General features: G+C 50.5%; 2 protein-coding genes and 1 long non-coding RNA gene across 4 annotated transcripts; 2 read left to right on the top strand and 1 right to left on the bottom strand.

Moving 5' to 3' along the window:
- The first annotated feature begins 2,736 nt into the window (after positions 1–2,736).
- On the top strand, positions 2,737–5,131 carry HOXA2 (homeobox A2). The gene is made up of 2 exons (XM_045495148.1): positions 2,737–3,266; positions 3,915–5,131. The coding sequence occupies exons 1-2, from the start codon at positions 2,873–2,875 to the stop codon at positions 4,652–4,654; spliced, it is 1,134 nt and encodes a 377-aa protein (XP_045351104.1). The 5' UTR covers positions 2,737–2,872; the 3' UTR covers positions 4,655–5,131.
- Positions 5,132–5,463: 332 nt separating this feature from the next.
- On the bottom strand, positions 5,464–9,199 carry LOC123606602. The gene is made up of 2 exons (XR_006716367.1): positions 8,964–9,199; positions 5,464–5,601 (listed from the first exon to the last, which is right to left on the bottom strand). It is a non-coding gene; the product is annotated as an uncharacterized LOC123606602 (long non-coding RNA).
- A 225-nt stretch (positions 9,200–9,424) lies between these two features.
- HOXA1 (homeobox A1) lies at positions 9,425–12,094 on the top strand. Of its 2 annotated transcripts, XM_045495154.1 has the most exons (3): positions 9,425–9,790; positions 9,994–10,088; positions 10,562–10,672. In XM_045495154.1, exons 1-2 carry the CDS (start codon positions 9,431–9,433, stop codon positions 10,051–10,053), a joined length of 420 nt encoding a protein of 139 aa, XP_045351110.1. In that variant the 5' UTR covers positions 9,425–9,430; the 3' UTR covers positions 10,054–10,088; positions 10,562–10,672. The 2 variants fall into 2 exon arrangements, with proteins under 2 accessions (XP_045351110.1, XP_045351109.1); XM_045495153.1 differs by having other exon boundaries at positions 9,425–10,088; positions 10,562–12,094.
- Positions 12,095–13,370: the final 1,276 nt, after the last annotated feature.

Genomic DNA, 13,370 nt, shown 5'->3' with positions numbered 1-13,370 from the left:
ACCCGTTTCCAAAATCTGCTATTTAGCTGAGAGGCAACTGGTTTGGAGGCATCCTTCCTCCCTCAGGACACAGATTTTTAAATGAAATTCCAATATGATTTCCCATATCTTGGCAATCAAAACATTCGTTTTGGGTTTCAAAGAAAAAATATTGATCTCACCTCCAGCTTCCAAGATATTAAAAATAAGTCCTTATTAAAAGATTCCTGGGTTAAAGCAATAGATTTGGGGAAGATTTCAGTGTTGAATGGTCAAAGAAAAGGGTTTGCTTCCAGATGGTGTTTGAATTAAGGCCGCTGAGGCGAGCAGAAAGCTCTCACCCACGCAGCCCCTGACAAAGCCTCAGCGATATGGGGGCAGCGCTGCTCTCTCTCCGTAGCTCCCCCTCCCCTTAACCCCTCAATATTATTTCTGGTAAAAGCAAATGGCAAAAGCCGCTATCCCAGAATCTGCAAAGCACCTTTCCTAAAAGCAGCCTTATAACTCTTTCTGCTGCCAGAAAGATATATTTTAAAAGACTAGTTTTCCTTGTTTACTTGCGTTTCCTGCTCTCCTCTTTGCTCGGCCACATTTGATCTTGGAAAGAGCTCGAAGCTGAAATGTGTTCTTAAGGGCCAGAAGCTGTCAAGGCTTTTGGTGAGCAAGATTGATCGCGCCCAGACTTCCTTCAGAGCTTTGTTTGGAATAAAAGCAAGAAAACTGAAAAACCTCACATTTTCCAAAATAGCATCTCTATCTGTAAGGCAATGCTGTGGGCCAGTCAATGACGGAGGCCACTTTATATGTAATTTCCAACCCAAGCCCCCTTTGATGCCGGCCTTAGAGAAGGAGTCCTAGCCTTGTGCTGCGGTCGGCCTTTCTTGTTTTCTACGTAGATTTTTCTCCCCCACCAACCTCTCTCTCCCTGGCCATCAGAATGATTTATTTTCCTGCCACGGATGCCTGCCGGCCTGGGGGAGCCTGATCACTTGGTCCATTTCAAAGGAAGCAAAAGCGAATCATCCTCCTCAGGGTTTGAGGGAAAAGAGATACCTTCAGATTTCTCTCTCAGCCTCCTCCCCTCTTTCTGGCTTGGTGGATTTTTAAAAAGTTATTGTTTGGTACCTAAAGGTGTTATCTTTTGAACCCTCCAGCACAGTCCACGATGCCCTCAGTCTCCAGTCTCCGAATTGGAAAAAAGAGAGAGTGAGCAGAGAAAAGAGAACGTTTATAATTCCTCCTGAGGTTGCCCTCTCTCACCTGCGATGCTGTTGCCCACAAGAGAACCTGAGTGCAAACATCCCTGGTGGCCAAGGAGCGGAAAGGTGCGGGAGACAATTTGGGCTGCCAGGGAACACGAATTGCATCTGAACCAACAAGCCCCCAATCAGAGTGACAAGGACCAGGAGAAGAAGGAGAGGGAAAGAAAAAGAAAGAGAGAGAGAGAGAGAGGAATAAGCGCCTTCTCCTTCCCTGCTGCTAACTTCCAACAGACTTCCTGGAAATAAGAAATACTCACCGCACCCGAGCCCTACGGGTATGAAACCCAGAATGCCAGGAGCCGCAGGAGCCTGCTCCGGGTGGCATTGCTTTGGTTGGTCGCCGCCCTGGCTACAGAGATTTGGACACATGAACCTGGGGTTGTTGTCTTGCTTGGCACATGCATCTATCTTTCTTGAGCCACTCCTGAAAAGTTGATGGCACCGGAAGGTTGGGAAGCTTCGAGAGCCGCCTCCCCGTCTTCCGCTTCCCTCTGGAGCCAGATGCATAGCTGCCTTGGAAAAGCCGGCTAACAATGGGCCGGGGTCCGGGTCCGGCGATGGGGGGGGGGGCGCAGACTCCGAGCTGGGCTTTGGGAGGGGGGCGAGGGCATGCGGGAGGGGTTTGGGGAAGGAGAGGTGGACAGAGGAGAGAGGGAAGGGGACAGGGGGGAAGAGGAAAAGAGGGAAGGAAAGAGAGGAAGGAAAACAGGAATCACTTCTGAGATCCAGTAACTGGTTTTAGAAAAGGCAGAGGAAAATGGAAATAAAAGAGGGGAGACCCCAAAATGAATCCTCTCTTTTCTGTGTCTTCTCTCTCTGTCTGTCTGTCTCTGTCTGTCTCTCTCCCTCCCTCCCTCCTTCCCTCTCTCTTTCTTCTCCCAGTCTCATCTCCCCTCTCCCTCTGCTCCTTCCTCCTGCCTTAGCAGAACTTATGTGGCTGGGATGCGGGGCTCTCGGGTGTCAAAACTTTGAAGATTAATGGATTACTTTGTTAATGACTGCAGGCGTCAGACTGAGGTGCTTAGATGATTTGTGAGGTGCGAGGCGTCTTCCCGACAGTCCCAAACAATGCGCGGAGTGTGCGGGGGAGTTAGAGGGCAGCCGCCGGCGGGCCCGGCAGCAGGGCTCACACTCGCACACACTCACATACTCACACACACTCCCAAGCGCACACACCAGGTTCTGTGCTGATCAGGAGGCAGGCAGGCACCCTCGCCCCCACGCACTCCCGGGCATCCCCACCCACACCCACATATATGTATTTTTGCCCTGAAAAAAGTGTAAATAAAGCCTCGCTGGCCCCCAATGAGGCGTTCCTTCCCGACTTTTTTGGATCAATCAAACAGACAGTGGCTTCTTTTGATTAAAGCCCAAATTGTCATTGGGCAGAAGCAATCATGTGACAGCCAATTCGGTCCAATTTCAACCTTGTCTCCATGAATTCAATAGTTTAATAGTAGCGCGGTCCCCATACGGCTGTAATCAGTGAATTAGAAAAAAAACACCCCAGCAGCGATCTTCTATGATAGATTTTTTTTTCCTCTGCTCTCGCCTTTTTCCCGGGCCTTGCCCCCCCAAAGCCCCTCCAGAAGAGGGAACTTTTTCTCCGAGGGGGCTCCAAGGAGAAGGCCATGAATTACGAATTTGAGCGAGAGATTGGTTTTATCAATAGCCAGCCGTCGCTCGCTGAGTGCCTGACATCTTTTCCCCCTGTCGCTGATACATTTCAAAGTTCATCAATCAAGACCTCGACGCTTTCACACTCGACACTGATTCCTCCTCCTTTTGAGCAGACCATTCCCAGCCTGAACCCGGGCAGTCACCCTCGCCACGGCGCTGGCGGCCGCCCCAAGCCGAGCCCCGCGGGCAGCCGCGGCAGCCCAGTGCCCGCCGGCGCCCTGCAGCCGCCCGAATACCCCTGGATGAAGGAGAAGAAGGCGGCCAAGAAAACCGCGCTGCCGCCCGCCTCGGCCGCCGCCGCCGCCGCCGCCGCCGCCACCGGCCCTGCCTGCCTCAGCCACAAAGGTCAGTCCAAAGACTTGGCCCCAGGTCCCGGGACCCTCTGCTCCTTCGGGGCTGCCCGGGGAGCGGTTATGGGGGAGGGGAGCGTGGGCTGGGAGAGAAGGGGGAGAGAGGGAGAGATGCTTGGCTGCCTTCCCTTCCCCTGTGGGCTCAGGAGTGGGTGTGATGGAGAGAAAAGGGATCCTGCGCTGCACAATGAGACATATATATATTTTTAAGAAGGGGGGGGGTGAAACTTTCCCTAACTTGTGTAATGTGGGATGATTTATTTGAGTTGGAACTGACCTCCTCTTGTCTAGTTGTCCTAGAGTTTGGCTTTTTGACAGTAATGAAGAGTGATAGATCGCTCTTGCTCAGCTAAGCAGCTGATGCATTAATTATAAATTGTGGTGTGGCTAATATAAAGTTTGCTCCCGGATGGAGAGGTTGGGGGGAGCCACAGGCAGGAATCTGGTGGAGGTGGAAAGAGATGGGGTCTCCCCGGGGCTGGGCTCCCAGGAAAGGCAGCACAATAGCTCCACTGCATCCAGGGGCGGCCATTTTGTTGCAGTTGATCTTTTCTGCTATATTTATTCTCCAGTGGAATAACCCCGCTCGGACCCCTCCACCTCCAACTGTGCGCGTGTCTCTTGTTGGTTTCCCTTTCCGCAGAATCCCTGGAAATCGCCGATGGCAGCGGCGGGGGCTCCCGACGCCTGAGAACTGCTTACACCAACACGCAGCTTTTAGAGCTGGAGAAAGAATTTCATTTCAACAAGTACCTTTGCAGACCCCGAAGGGTGGAAATCGCAGCGCTGCTGGATCTGACTGAGAGACAAGTGAAAGTGTGGTTTCAGAACCGGAGGATGAAGCACAAGAGGCAGACCCAGTGCAAGGAGAACCACAACAGCGAGGGGAAATTTAAAAGCCTCGAAGACTCTGAGAAAGTGGAGGAGGACGAGGAAGAGAAGTCGCTCTTTGAGCAAGCCCTGAGCGTCTCCGGGGCCCTTCTGGAGAGGGAAGGTTACACTTTTCAGCAAAATGCCCTCTCTCAGCAGCAGGCTCCCAATGGACACAATGGCGACTCCCAAAGTTTCCCAGTTTCGCCTTTAACCAGCAATGAGAAAAATCTGAAACATTTTCAGCACCAGTCACCCACTGTTTCTAACTGCTTGTCAACAATGGGCCAGAACTGTGGCTCAGGCCTAAACAATGACAGTCCCGAGGCCCTCGAGGTCCCCTCTTTGCAGGACTTTAACGTTTTTTCCACAGATTCCTGCCTGCAGCTTTCAGATGCAGTCTCGCCCAGTTTGCCAGGTTCCCTCGACAGTCCCGTAGATATTTCAGCTGACAGCTTTGACTTTTTTACAGACACACTCACCACAATTGACTTGCAGCATCTGAATTACTAAAAACATTAAAGCAAAACAAAGCATCACAAAACAAAAACCCCTTTGACCAGGTGCTTTTGCCTTCTTTTATTCTGAGAGTTGATTTTTATTTTCTTTTCTTCCTGACCTACCCTCTCTCTCCTCTAAATGTGGAAGATTTTCTGTTTAGTGATTCTCCTGGTCCAGTTTCAGAGCCATCTTTTACAGATTATTTTGGAGTTTTAGTTGTTCTAAATCTAATCCAACACCCCTCTCTGTGATTTCCTGAAAGCAATATATGAGGCCTGCAAGAAAGTGATCATATAATTGTATCTTCACTTTCTTTTTATTTTTGTATTACATTAGGATGCATTGTCATGAGTATTTTTGGTAGAATAAATTCTCCTTTGCTATAAGTAGCTTTCTTATTTTTTCTCCCCCCCTCTTTCTCAAGGCTCATAACGGTTTCTTTTTCTTCTTTTAGCCTAACTTGGTAAATAAAATTCTGGTCACAATTCATCTTCTTTTTCAATTTTAATATATTTATTAAGGGGGCATGTTCAAAGTCTTCAGTAGTCAATAACAAAAAAAGAAAGCCAGAACATAGGACTTCTGAGAAATGTTTTTTTTTTTTTCCTCTCTTTTTAAAGGGAATGGATTTGGTTTTTCAGTGTAGAGGTTCAAGCCATAGATTTAAATTGGTAATAGAAACGGGATTGGGCAGCCTCACAGTTGGGCCAAGCCCAAGCTTTTGAAAGTGGAGAAATAAAAGTGCCTACAGAAACCCCCCAACTCCAGGAAGAAGGAACACGGAGTTTCTTTAACAAGCTACCAGCCTCCAGGTCAATAACTAAGTTATCAACAATTCATTTATTTATACACATTTGTTTCAAACATCTACATTCCAACCCCCTCCCCCACAATCCCCGGAAACATTTTCAGTGTGGTTGATTAGTCTCCCAGATGTTGATGGGTCCAGGCGAACAGACCTAAAAGGTAGAGAAAACAAAAATAAAACAAAACATGGTTACTAGCTGGAAAATGCACTTCAGAAAGCGTTCTTTCCAATCCTCTGGTCCAGTCATTCTAGGATTCTTTTTTTTTCAGGGTCAGAAAAATCAATATTTCATTCTTAAATCTGTTTACATGGCAAATAATGGATCATTAAAGCTTTGAAGCCAGGTTACCAAGTTGAGATTTAAAATGGAGAGTTTCTGCGCCCTAGGTTATAAATTAACCCAGTTTCTAGAGAGAGAAAGAGAAAAAGCACTTTAAATGAAATATCAATAAAATGTAATCTAGGGCACGTTCCTGGGCTGTCTTGCTCCCCCCCCCCCTTCTTATATCTCCCCATGCTGATTTTTTCCTTACTGAGCTCTGTTGTGATGGCTACTTACCGTGAGAAAACGCAGTGTGTAAGCAACATGTGTGGGGGGCGGGTTGATTTAGGAACCCGGCTCTTAATAGTTAAGGCTTGGAAGTTACAATGAAATCGCGATCTTTCTCCATGGGTTTGCACCCAAGATATCCTTCACCCTTTTGCCCCCTACATCCTGGCAGCGGCGGAGGCGTGTGAGGACCCCGGCGGGTCTCCAGCCCCAGGCGCGGAGCTGAGCAGGGCAGCCCGGCCGCAGCCAGGGCTGAGCCGCTGCTGTTTGCGATTCGTCCTACGCTCATAAATCAAACGCTTTCTATGAATGAGAATGTCATCAAAGAGATCAATTGCAGGAACACATGCACAAATAAAAATCCTCTTACGTATTTGCCGGGGATCCCCGTCCGAAAGCATTAAGTTAGAAGGCGTTTAGTCATAATTCATTTTTATTGCTCTTTTAAAACAACAGCTTGGCTGAGCCGCGGATGCCATGAGCAGCTCGGGGCCTCGGCGGCGTTTGTCTCCTCCTCGCTCCTTCCCTTTCTAGTAGAAGAGCCCTGAAAGAGGTGCTTTGAGCCCAGCAAGCCGCTTTCAGGCCATCATTTAAATAGTGACCAAGGTCTCCTTTTACCCACTCTCCCAGAGCATTTAAAGAGACTTTAGCTCCAGTCGTGGGGCGCTGGCCTACAAGCCAGGAGAACCAAGAGTCTCCTACAAGGCGGGATGAGCCCCAGGATTTCGTGGGGGGGTGGGGGGGGGTGGGGGAAGAACCGAGCTACGGAAGCCTTGCGGGCTCGAGGCCAGAGGAGACCGCCTTTGTAAGTAACACCGGGAGAGCAGCGCTCTGGGCGGCCAGCCGGGGCGGAGCAGGCTCTGCTGCGGGAGTCCGGCCTTCCGGGAGCCGGGAGCAGCGCGCGGAGGCAGGTCTGTCGCCTGCCGGAGAGATTGCGGGCCTCTACGCAAGTGCATGAAAGCGGTCCCAAGAAAAACACCCCCACCCATGCTGGCTCTGAAAGAGGCCCGGAGGGAGGAAGAGAAGTGGAAGGAGAGCAGCACAGAGGCCGAGAACTAGCAGAGGCGGGAGAACGGTTGCGGTCCCGGGCGGCTTTGTGGCGCTAAGCCCTGCAGCCGAGGGGGTTGCGCAAACCCGGGCCGAAGAAGCCAACAAAGGGACAGGAATGAGGCAAGGAGAAAGAACGTACTTTGGTTCGGAAAGCAGATCGTCCGCAGTGCCAGCACCGACACTCTCACGTCCTACCGCCTCCCCGACAGGAGCCGCGTCCCTCCCCATCTCAGGAGGCCTGGCACTCCCAAGGAAGCCGCCTCCAGGAGGGCCTCCTTTCCTTTTCCCTTCTCGAAAATGAGTGTCCCCAGGTGCTGAAATTGGGGTAGGAGTGACCTTTCCTGGCTGGGCTCGCTCTTAACCGTGGTTGGGGATGGGTCAAAGGTCACAGAAAAATACTATTTCAAAAGTAAATGTTTAGGGAAAAATTGTCTTTGCTACTGGGGGAATCCATAGTCAAATGTCTGCAAGAGTTCCCCCTCTTGTGGGGGCAGGTTTGGTGGGGGAACTTCTGTATGTGAAGAACAGAATGCAGAAACCTGAAAGTTTGGCTAACACATTTATGATGTGCCTCCTTCAAACAAAACTTCCTTCTTCTAACTGGGGAGGGAAAACTAGAGGGGAGTGGGAACCCCGTCCTCAGATAAATTTTATCTGTCCCATTCCGATGTGATAAGCAGGGTCAGAGAAAAATCTATACTGCATTAGCTGCAAAGCTTCTTGGATGATCTCTGGATTTCTTTTACCTAAGAATGCATCAATTCTCGGTCTCAGTTTGGCATTTTCTCTCTACAAGCCAAGGGTTGACACGAAACCTAATAGTAAACAGCAATTAACGACCCCGTCAGCATCAGGGTAGGATGAGGGTGATGGAGAACAGGACCCCTGGCCTGGGATGACGCTCAGATTTGCACGTGTCTCTCTAGAGAAAGACTTGAACGTTCACACAAGGAACTACATAGATACAAAGGGGAGGAGGTGTTGTTGGGGGAAGAAGAAAATGTCCCGTCCACCATCAGCCATCTGTCCACCGCCCCTCCCACCTGCCAGCCCCTAACCCCCCACTTCAGACATGCAGTAGAATGGGGGGGGGGGGCGGTTAGTGGATAAAGGAAGCCCTACAACTCCTAACATCCCCCCTCCAGAAAACAAGCACCACTGTTGGGGCGTGGTGGGGGGAGTTCAGCGTATTTAGTTGGAGCTGTGGTCTCGCCCTTTGAGGCCCCCGCTGAAGCGCGCAGACTCCTGGGTCCCGGGGAGCCGGCAGATGGCCTGCAGCGCACCGCCCGGCCCCCACGCTGGCCACGTCCGCTAGCGTCATCTTTCTCCCCCGCCTCCTACCCTTCAAAATCCAGCGGCCGAGCTGCTCCGGATCCCATAGGGCTCCCGGAGCAAAGCTGAGTGGGGAGGAGAAAGGGGCGGAGAGCGAGGAAAGAGGGAGGGCGAAGAGCCGGCCACCCTCGGCCTTTTCCGGCAACCTTAACTACTACCAATCACCCGCTCCCGGGCGTCGAATTACAAAAGCTCCTCATTGCCTCGTTAATAATCAGTTGCGGTGGGGGAATAGGGTTCAGAGACCCTCCTTGGGGAAGGGAAGGCTTTTTTGGTTTTTGTGTTTTTTTTGTTTTTTTCTTGCTCACGTCCCCTCCACGCCCAGCCGGGTTCCTCCCAGCCAACCCTCTGCGCACTTTCGAAGCTCGGGGAGCTGGTGGCCTAGCCTCGTCCTACGCCACGGTCCTCTGCGCTCCTCACTGCCCCGGCACCACAGCAGGGACTGTGTAGTGAAAGCGCCCGCGGAGCTACCCTTTCTGCTCCGCGCTCTGCGGGCTCGGCCCCTGAGCTAGTGGGAGGCCAGCGAGCTCCGGCCCACTGATTCCCGACCCAAGAGAGACGGAGCCCCCTTCCCTTCTCACCTCTTGCCAGTTCATCTTTCTGTGCACGGTGGGGAGGGGGCGGAGACGGGGATGCCTCCCAGCCCCCACCTCCCGGAGGGGGGGAGAGCGGAGTCGGCGCGCGCAGAAGGTGGCTTCTGTTCCCCTTCGGCCCAGCGCTCCGAATCTGCCCTTGCAGCCGCCGCAGCAGCTGCCGCCGCCTGGGCCGCCTGGGGGGGCGACTGCGCGTCACCTAGACTGGAGGAGCGCCGGGGATTTAAATGCCACTGAAACGGTGATCCATCACCGCGGGAGCCAGCAAACTTTCGCAGGAGGCTCAGCCATTGGCTGACATAGTCACGTGCCCCTCCCCCTGCGCCCTCCGCCCTCGCGCCCCCCCTCTTGCGCACTGTACATTCATATCATTTTTCTTCTCTGGCCCCATGGAGGAAGTGAGAAAGTTGGCACGGTCACCCAGGGCTTCGCAGGACCCGGTCCCTCAGTGACAGATGGACAATGCAAGAATGAGCTCCTTCCTGGAATACCCCATCCTCAGCGGTGGCGACACGGGGACCTGCTCAGCGCGAGCCTACCCTTCCGACCATGGAATTACAACTTTCCAGTCGTGCGCGGTCAGTGCTAACAGCTGTGGCGGCGACGACCGCTTCCTAGTGGGCAGGGGGGTGCAGATCAGCCCGCCCCACCACCACCACCACCACCACCACCACCACCATCACCCCCAACCGGCCACCTACCAGACTCCCGGGAACCTGGGGGTGTCCTACTCCCATTCGAGTTGTGGTCCAAGCTATGGCGCGCAGAACTTCGGCGCGCCTTACAGCCCCTACGCGTTAAATCAGGAAGCAGAAGTAAGTGGTGGGTACCCCTCGTGCGCTCCCGCTGTTTACTCTGGAAATCTCTCATCTCCCATGGTCCAGCATCACCACCACCACCAGGGTTATGCCGGGGGCGCGGTGGGCTCGCCTCAGTACATTCACCACTCATATGGACAAGAGCACCAGAGCCTGGCCCTGGCCACGTATAATAACTCCTTGTCCCCTCTCCACGCCAGCCACCAAGAAGCCTGTCGCTCCCCTACATCAGAGACATCTTCTCCAGCGCAGACCTTTGACTGGATGAAAGTCAAAAGAAACCCTCCCAAAACAGGTCAGTCTTGCCATTCCTTGGATGCTCCTTGATGGTTCTGGAAGGAGCTAGTATGTTTAGTTGCCAAGGAAAATTAATACTTTTTTTTTTTTTTAAAAGTTCTTGCTTCCCACTGGTGTCCGGTGTGGACAGATTGCCCAGGTGTGTTGGGGCAAAGGCACATCTGGGGCTGTCGTGTTTCCACAGGGGCTGAGTTTTAGAGGTTCTGGAATAGGACGTGGGTAGGGATGTGTGGGGGTGGGGGTGGTTCTGTTAATATCTCCAGGCTCCATTCATCACTGGTCTGACCTTGCTAATGGTTGACTTCAGATTAACACTTTACACCTCATCAGTCACCTTTCCCAGCTGAGTTTCTGTTGAGAAATTCTTGATCTCCCCTTTATCTGAAAGTTGCTCTGAAGCTTGTAGGGGATCTCATATCGATTATAAAAATTTTTACCTTGTTCTCTCATCGCTCCCCACCATGCCCCCAGGGAAAGTTGGAGAGTATGGCTACGTGGGTCAACCCAATGCAGTGCGCACCAACTTCACCACGAAGCAGCTCACTGAGCTGGAAAAGGAGTTCCACTTCAATAAGTACCTGACGCGTGCCCGCAGGGTGGAGATTGCCGCGTCCCTACAGCTCAATGAGACCCAGGTGAAGATCTGGTTCCAGAACCGCCGGATGAAGCAGAAGAAACGAGAGAAGGAGGGTCTCTTGCCCATCTCTCCTGCCACCCCGCCAGGAAGTGAGGAGAAGGCCGAAGAATCTTCAGAGAAGTCCAGCTCCTCGCCCTGCATTCCTTCCCCGGGGTCCTCTACCTCAGACACTCTGACTACCTCTCACTGAGGCCGACCAAGCCCCAGACTCCGCAGCCCAGGCTATTCCGCAGGCTGGGGACTCCTTACGCAAAGCACATTCTTAGCTTATCTTCCTTTCCATTTACAGTCTCTCTCTTCCTTTCTGATCCTATCTGGGGAGCTCCTGGCCAGGGCAATGTGTTTCCAGAGAGTCATGGAGTAGAGGCTTGATTGGGGTGTGTGTGTGTGTGTGTGTGTGTGTGCTAACTCCTTGATGCAGATTGGGTGCCATAATCAATTTTCTGATGGCCCCCAACACTCCTCCCTACTTTGGAGATTTCCACAGTCTGTTCCTTTCAGATGTCCTTTGGAATATAGTCTCCTTTGCCAGCAGAAACATGTTAGAGGGAGGCCTATCTTTTACCTATCTGTATATTTACAGTTCTCCCCTACTTTGCCCTTAAAGTAGGATAGAGAGAGAGGAGAGTCCAGGAGCTCATGAGGAAGAGAGGCACTATGAGCTTGTTTACACAATTAATTCATCCCTTAATTTAATTCAGTTTCATGTGTGTGAGTTTGCTGGTTGTAAATACTTTGTCCTGAGAGATTTATCTTTATACAGATTTTCTAGAAATGTTTAGATTAAGTGACTAAAACAGGGTAGGCAACTCTCAAAGCTGGTACAGTTTTATATGTTATGGGTTAAAGAATAAAATCGCTCACTTAAACTCAATCAGATGCCTCAGAGGGTAGCCTGCGTGTGTTCTTTCAGTGAGTTAAGAAGGCCTGCGGAATATGAGGTTCAAAAACCTTGCTTCCTGTGCTGGGTCTCCCCCTATCACCACCCATTTAGTGTTTCCCTGGGCACACTCTTTTTTAAATTTGTGCTGGATTATTCAGAACCTGAAGGTATTATTCGAACCAGCTTCTTCCTTCCACAGTTATCTTAGCTGGATATGATGTATTTTCAGCTCAATTGTTAATGTGATGGATGGCACAATGAATGTATATTTTGTGTGATTCGTGAATAGTCTTTTGCATGTCGCACAATGTTTTGATGTCCCTGAAGTACCACACTGAGTTATATCAGTTATTCCTTGTGAGCCTATGATATTCCCCATTTCCTGTACAATCATGAACAGCTCTGAGATCCTGGAGTGATGTGATCTAGAGCAGAGTTTACGGGTCTTAAGATGTCTGTAATAAATATATTCAAGTTTCACATATGCTTCCGCGGCCCTGAATTTGGCTTGGCTACAATTTACTGGTTCCAACAGCGTTGGCTCATTTCATGTGGGGAAGGGGAGAAGGGTGCTGTGCATTTTCAGAGGTGGGCCTTTTCTTGGGAAAAAAAAAAAAAAAAAAAAAAAAAGCAAATGCTTTTCATTATGTAGCTGAAAGTTCCCCTATGAGTGTCATTGCACCTAGCTAATACCTACTTACTAGGTTGATTTTCTTTAAAATAACAATAGTTCCTTTATTATAACCCAAGTTCATACTGGAAAAAATGAATGGTGAAGAAATTTATGAAGCAGATCTATTTTTGAAACAAACACGGATACTTCCTGGGTCAAGTGCTAACCTTTTCACCTCCAACTGAATGTTGACGTATATATAAACAGAACCCCCTTCCAAAGCCCAAACTCTTCAGTCAGTCTTTCCTCACATCAGTGAACCAAGAGCTAAGAGATTCACATTTAATTAGCTCCAGTATAAAGCTGTTTGAGGGTGAGGCCTCCATCTCACTCCTCTTTCTTTTTTTTTTTTTTGGCTTGTTAGACAGTGTTCCAATATATTTCGCCCCTTAAATCGAGTGTGGTCTGTTTTCAGTAAACCCTTGCGTCTCTCCTCCCATCCCTCCTGTCAATATCCATCCCTTCCTGCCACTCTCTACATGTCCCCCTGCCCACTCCCTCTGGGTTACACATCTCATCCCCATTAGATTCAGCTTCGATTTCATAGCCATCGTGGCTGTAATGGGTCTGCTCTAATTCTAAATCCATAACCTAGTTCTAACCCCATAACTCAGAAAAAAAAAAAGTTGTTATTTTCTTCTCTGGGCTCAGCAGTTTCTTTCAGTTGAACTTGCGGAAGCCTCTATGAAGTCTTCCGATATTCAAGTTGCTTCCAAACTGAGGCAGGTGTCTGCTCTCAAATAGAGGAAGCCAGCAAATCAAAGGCTCTCCTCCTAGACCTCTTACCACTTTTCCTTCACTTTCACACATTTTCAGAAGCTTTCATTTAGCCCCGAGAGTAGAGCAGAAATTTTACAGCATCACAAATACAGGCATCTGACTTCCTTCCTCTCCAAAGGGTGTTTTACAGAGGATGGGCTGAGGGTGGGAGGAGAAATCCTACAAAACTTGGAATTTGCAGGCCTCCTAGAGCACCCATGAGATTTCCTGTACTTCCCCGTCAAAGGGGCAAGCCTGGACTTTGCAGGCGCGGTTGCTGCGGCCATATCAAGGGCACCCGCTGCCCTCCCTTCTTGGCTCCTGGGCT

The sequence above is a fragment of the Leopardus geoffroyi genome, chromosome A2, assembly GCF_018350155.1.
Source record: "Leopardus geoffroyi isolate Oge1 chromosome A2, O.geoffroyi_Oge1_pat1.0, whole genome shotgun sequence".
NCBI classification, from domain to species: domain Eukaryota; kingdom Metazoa; phylum Chordata; class Mammalia; order Carnivora; family Felidae; genus Leopardus; species Leopardus geoffroyi.
Note: the sequence above shows the minus strand (reverse complement) of the source record. Positions and strands in the feature narration are given on the sequence as shown.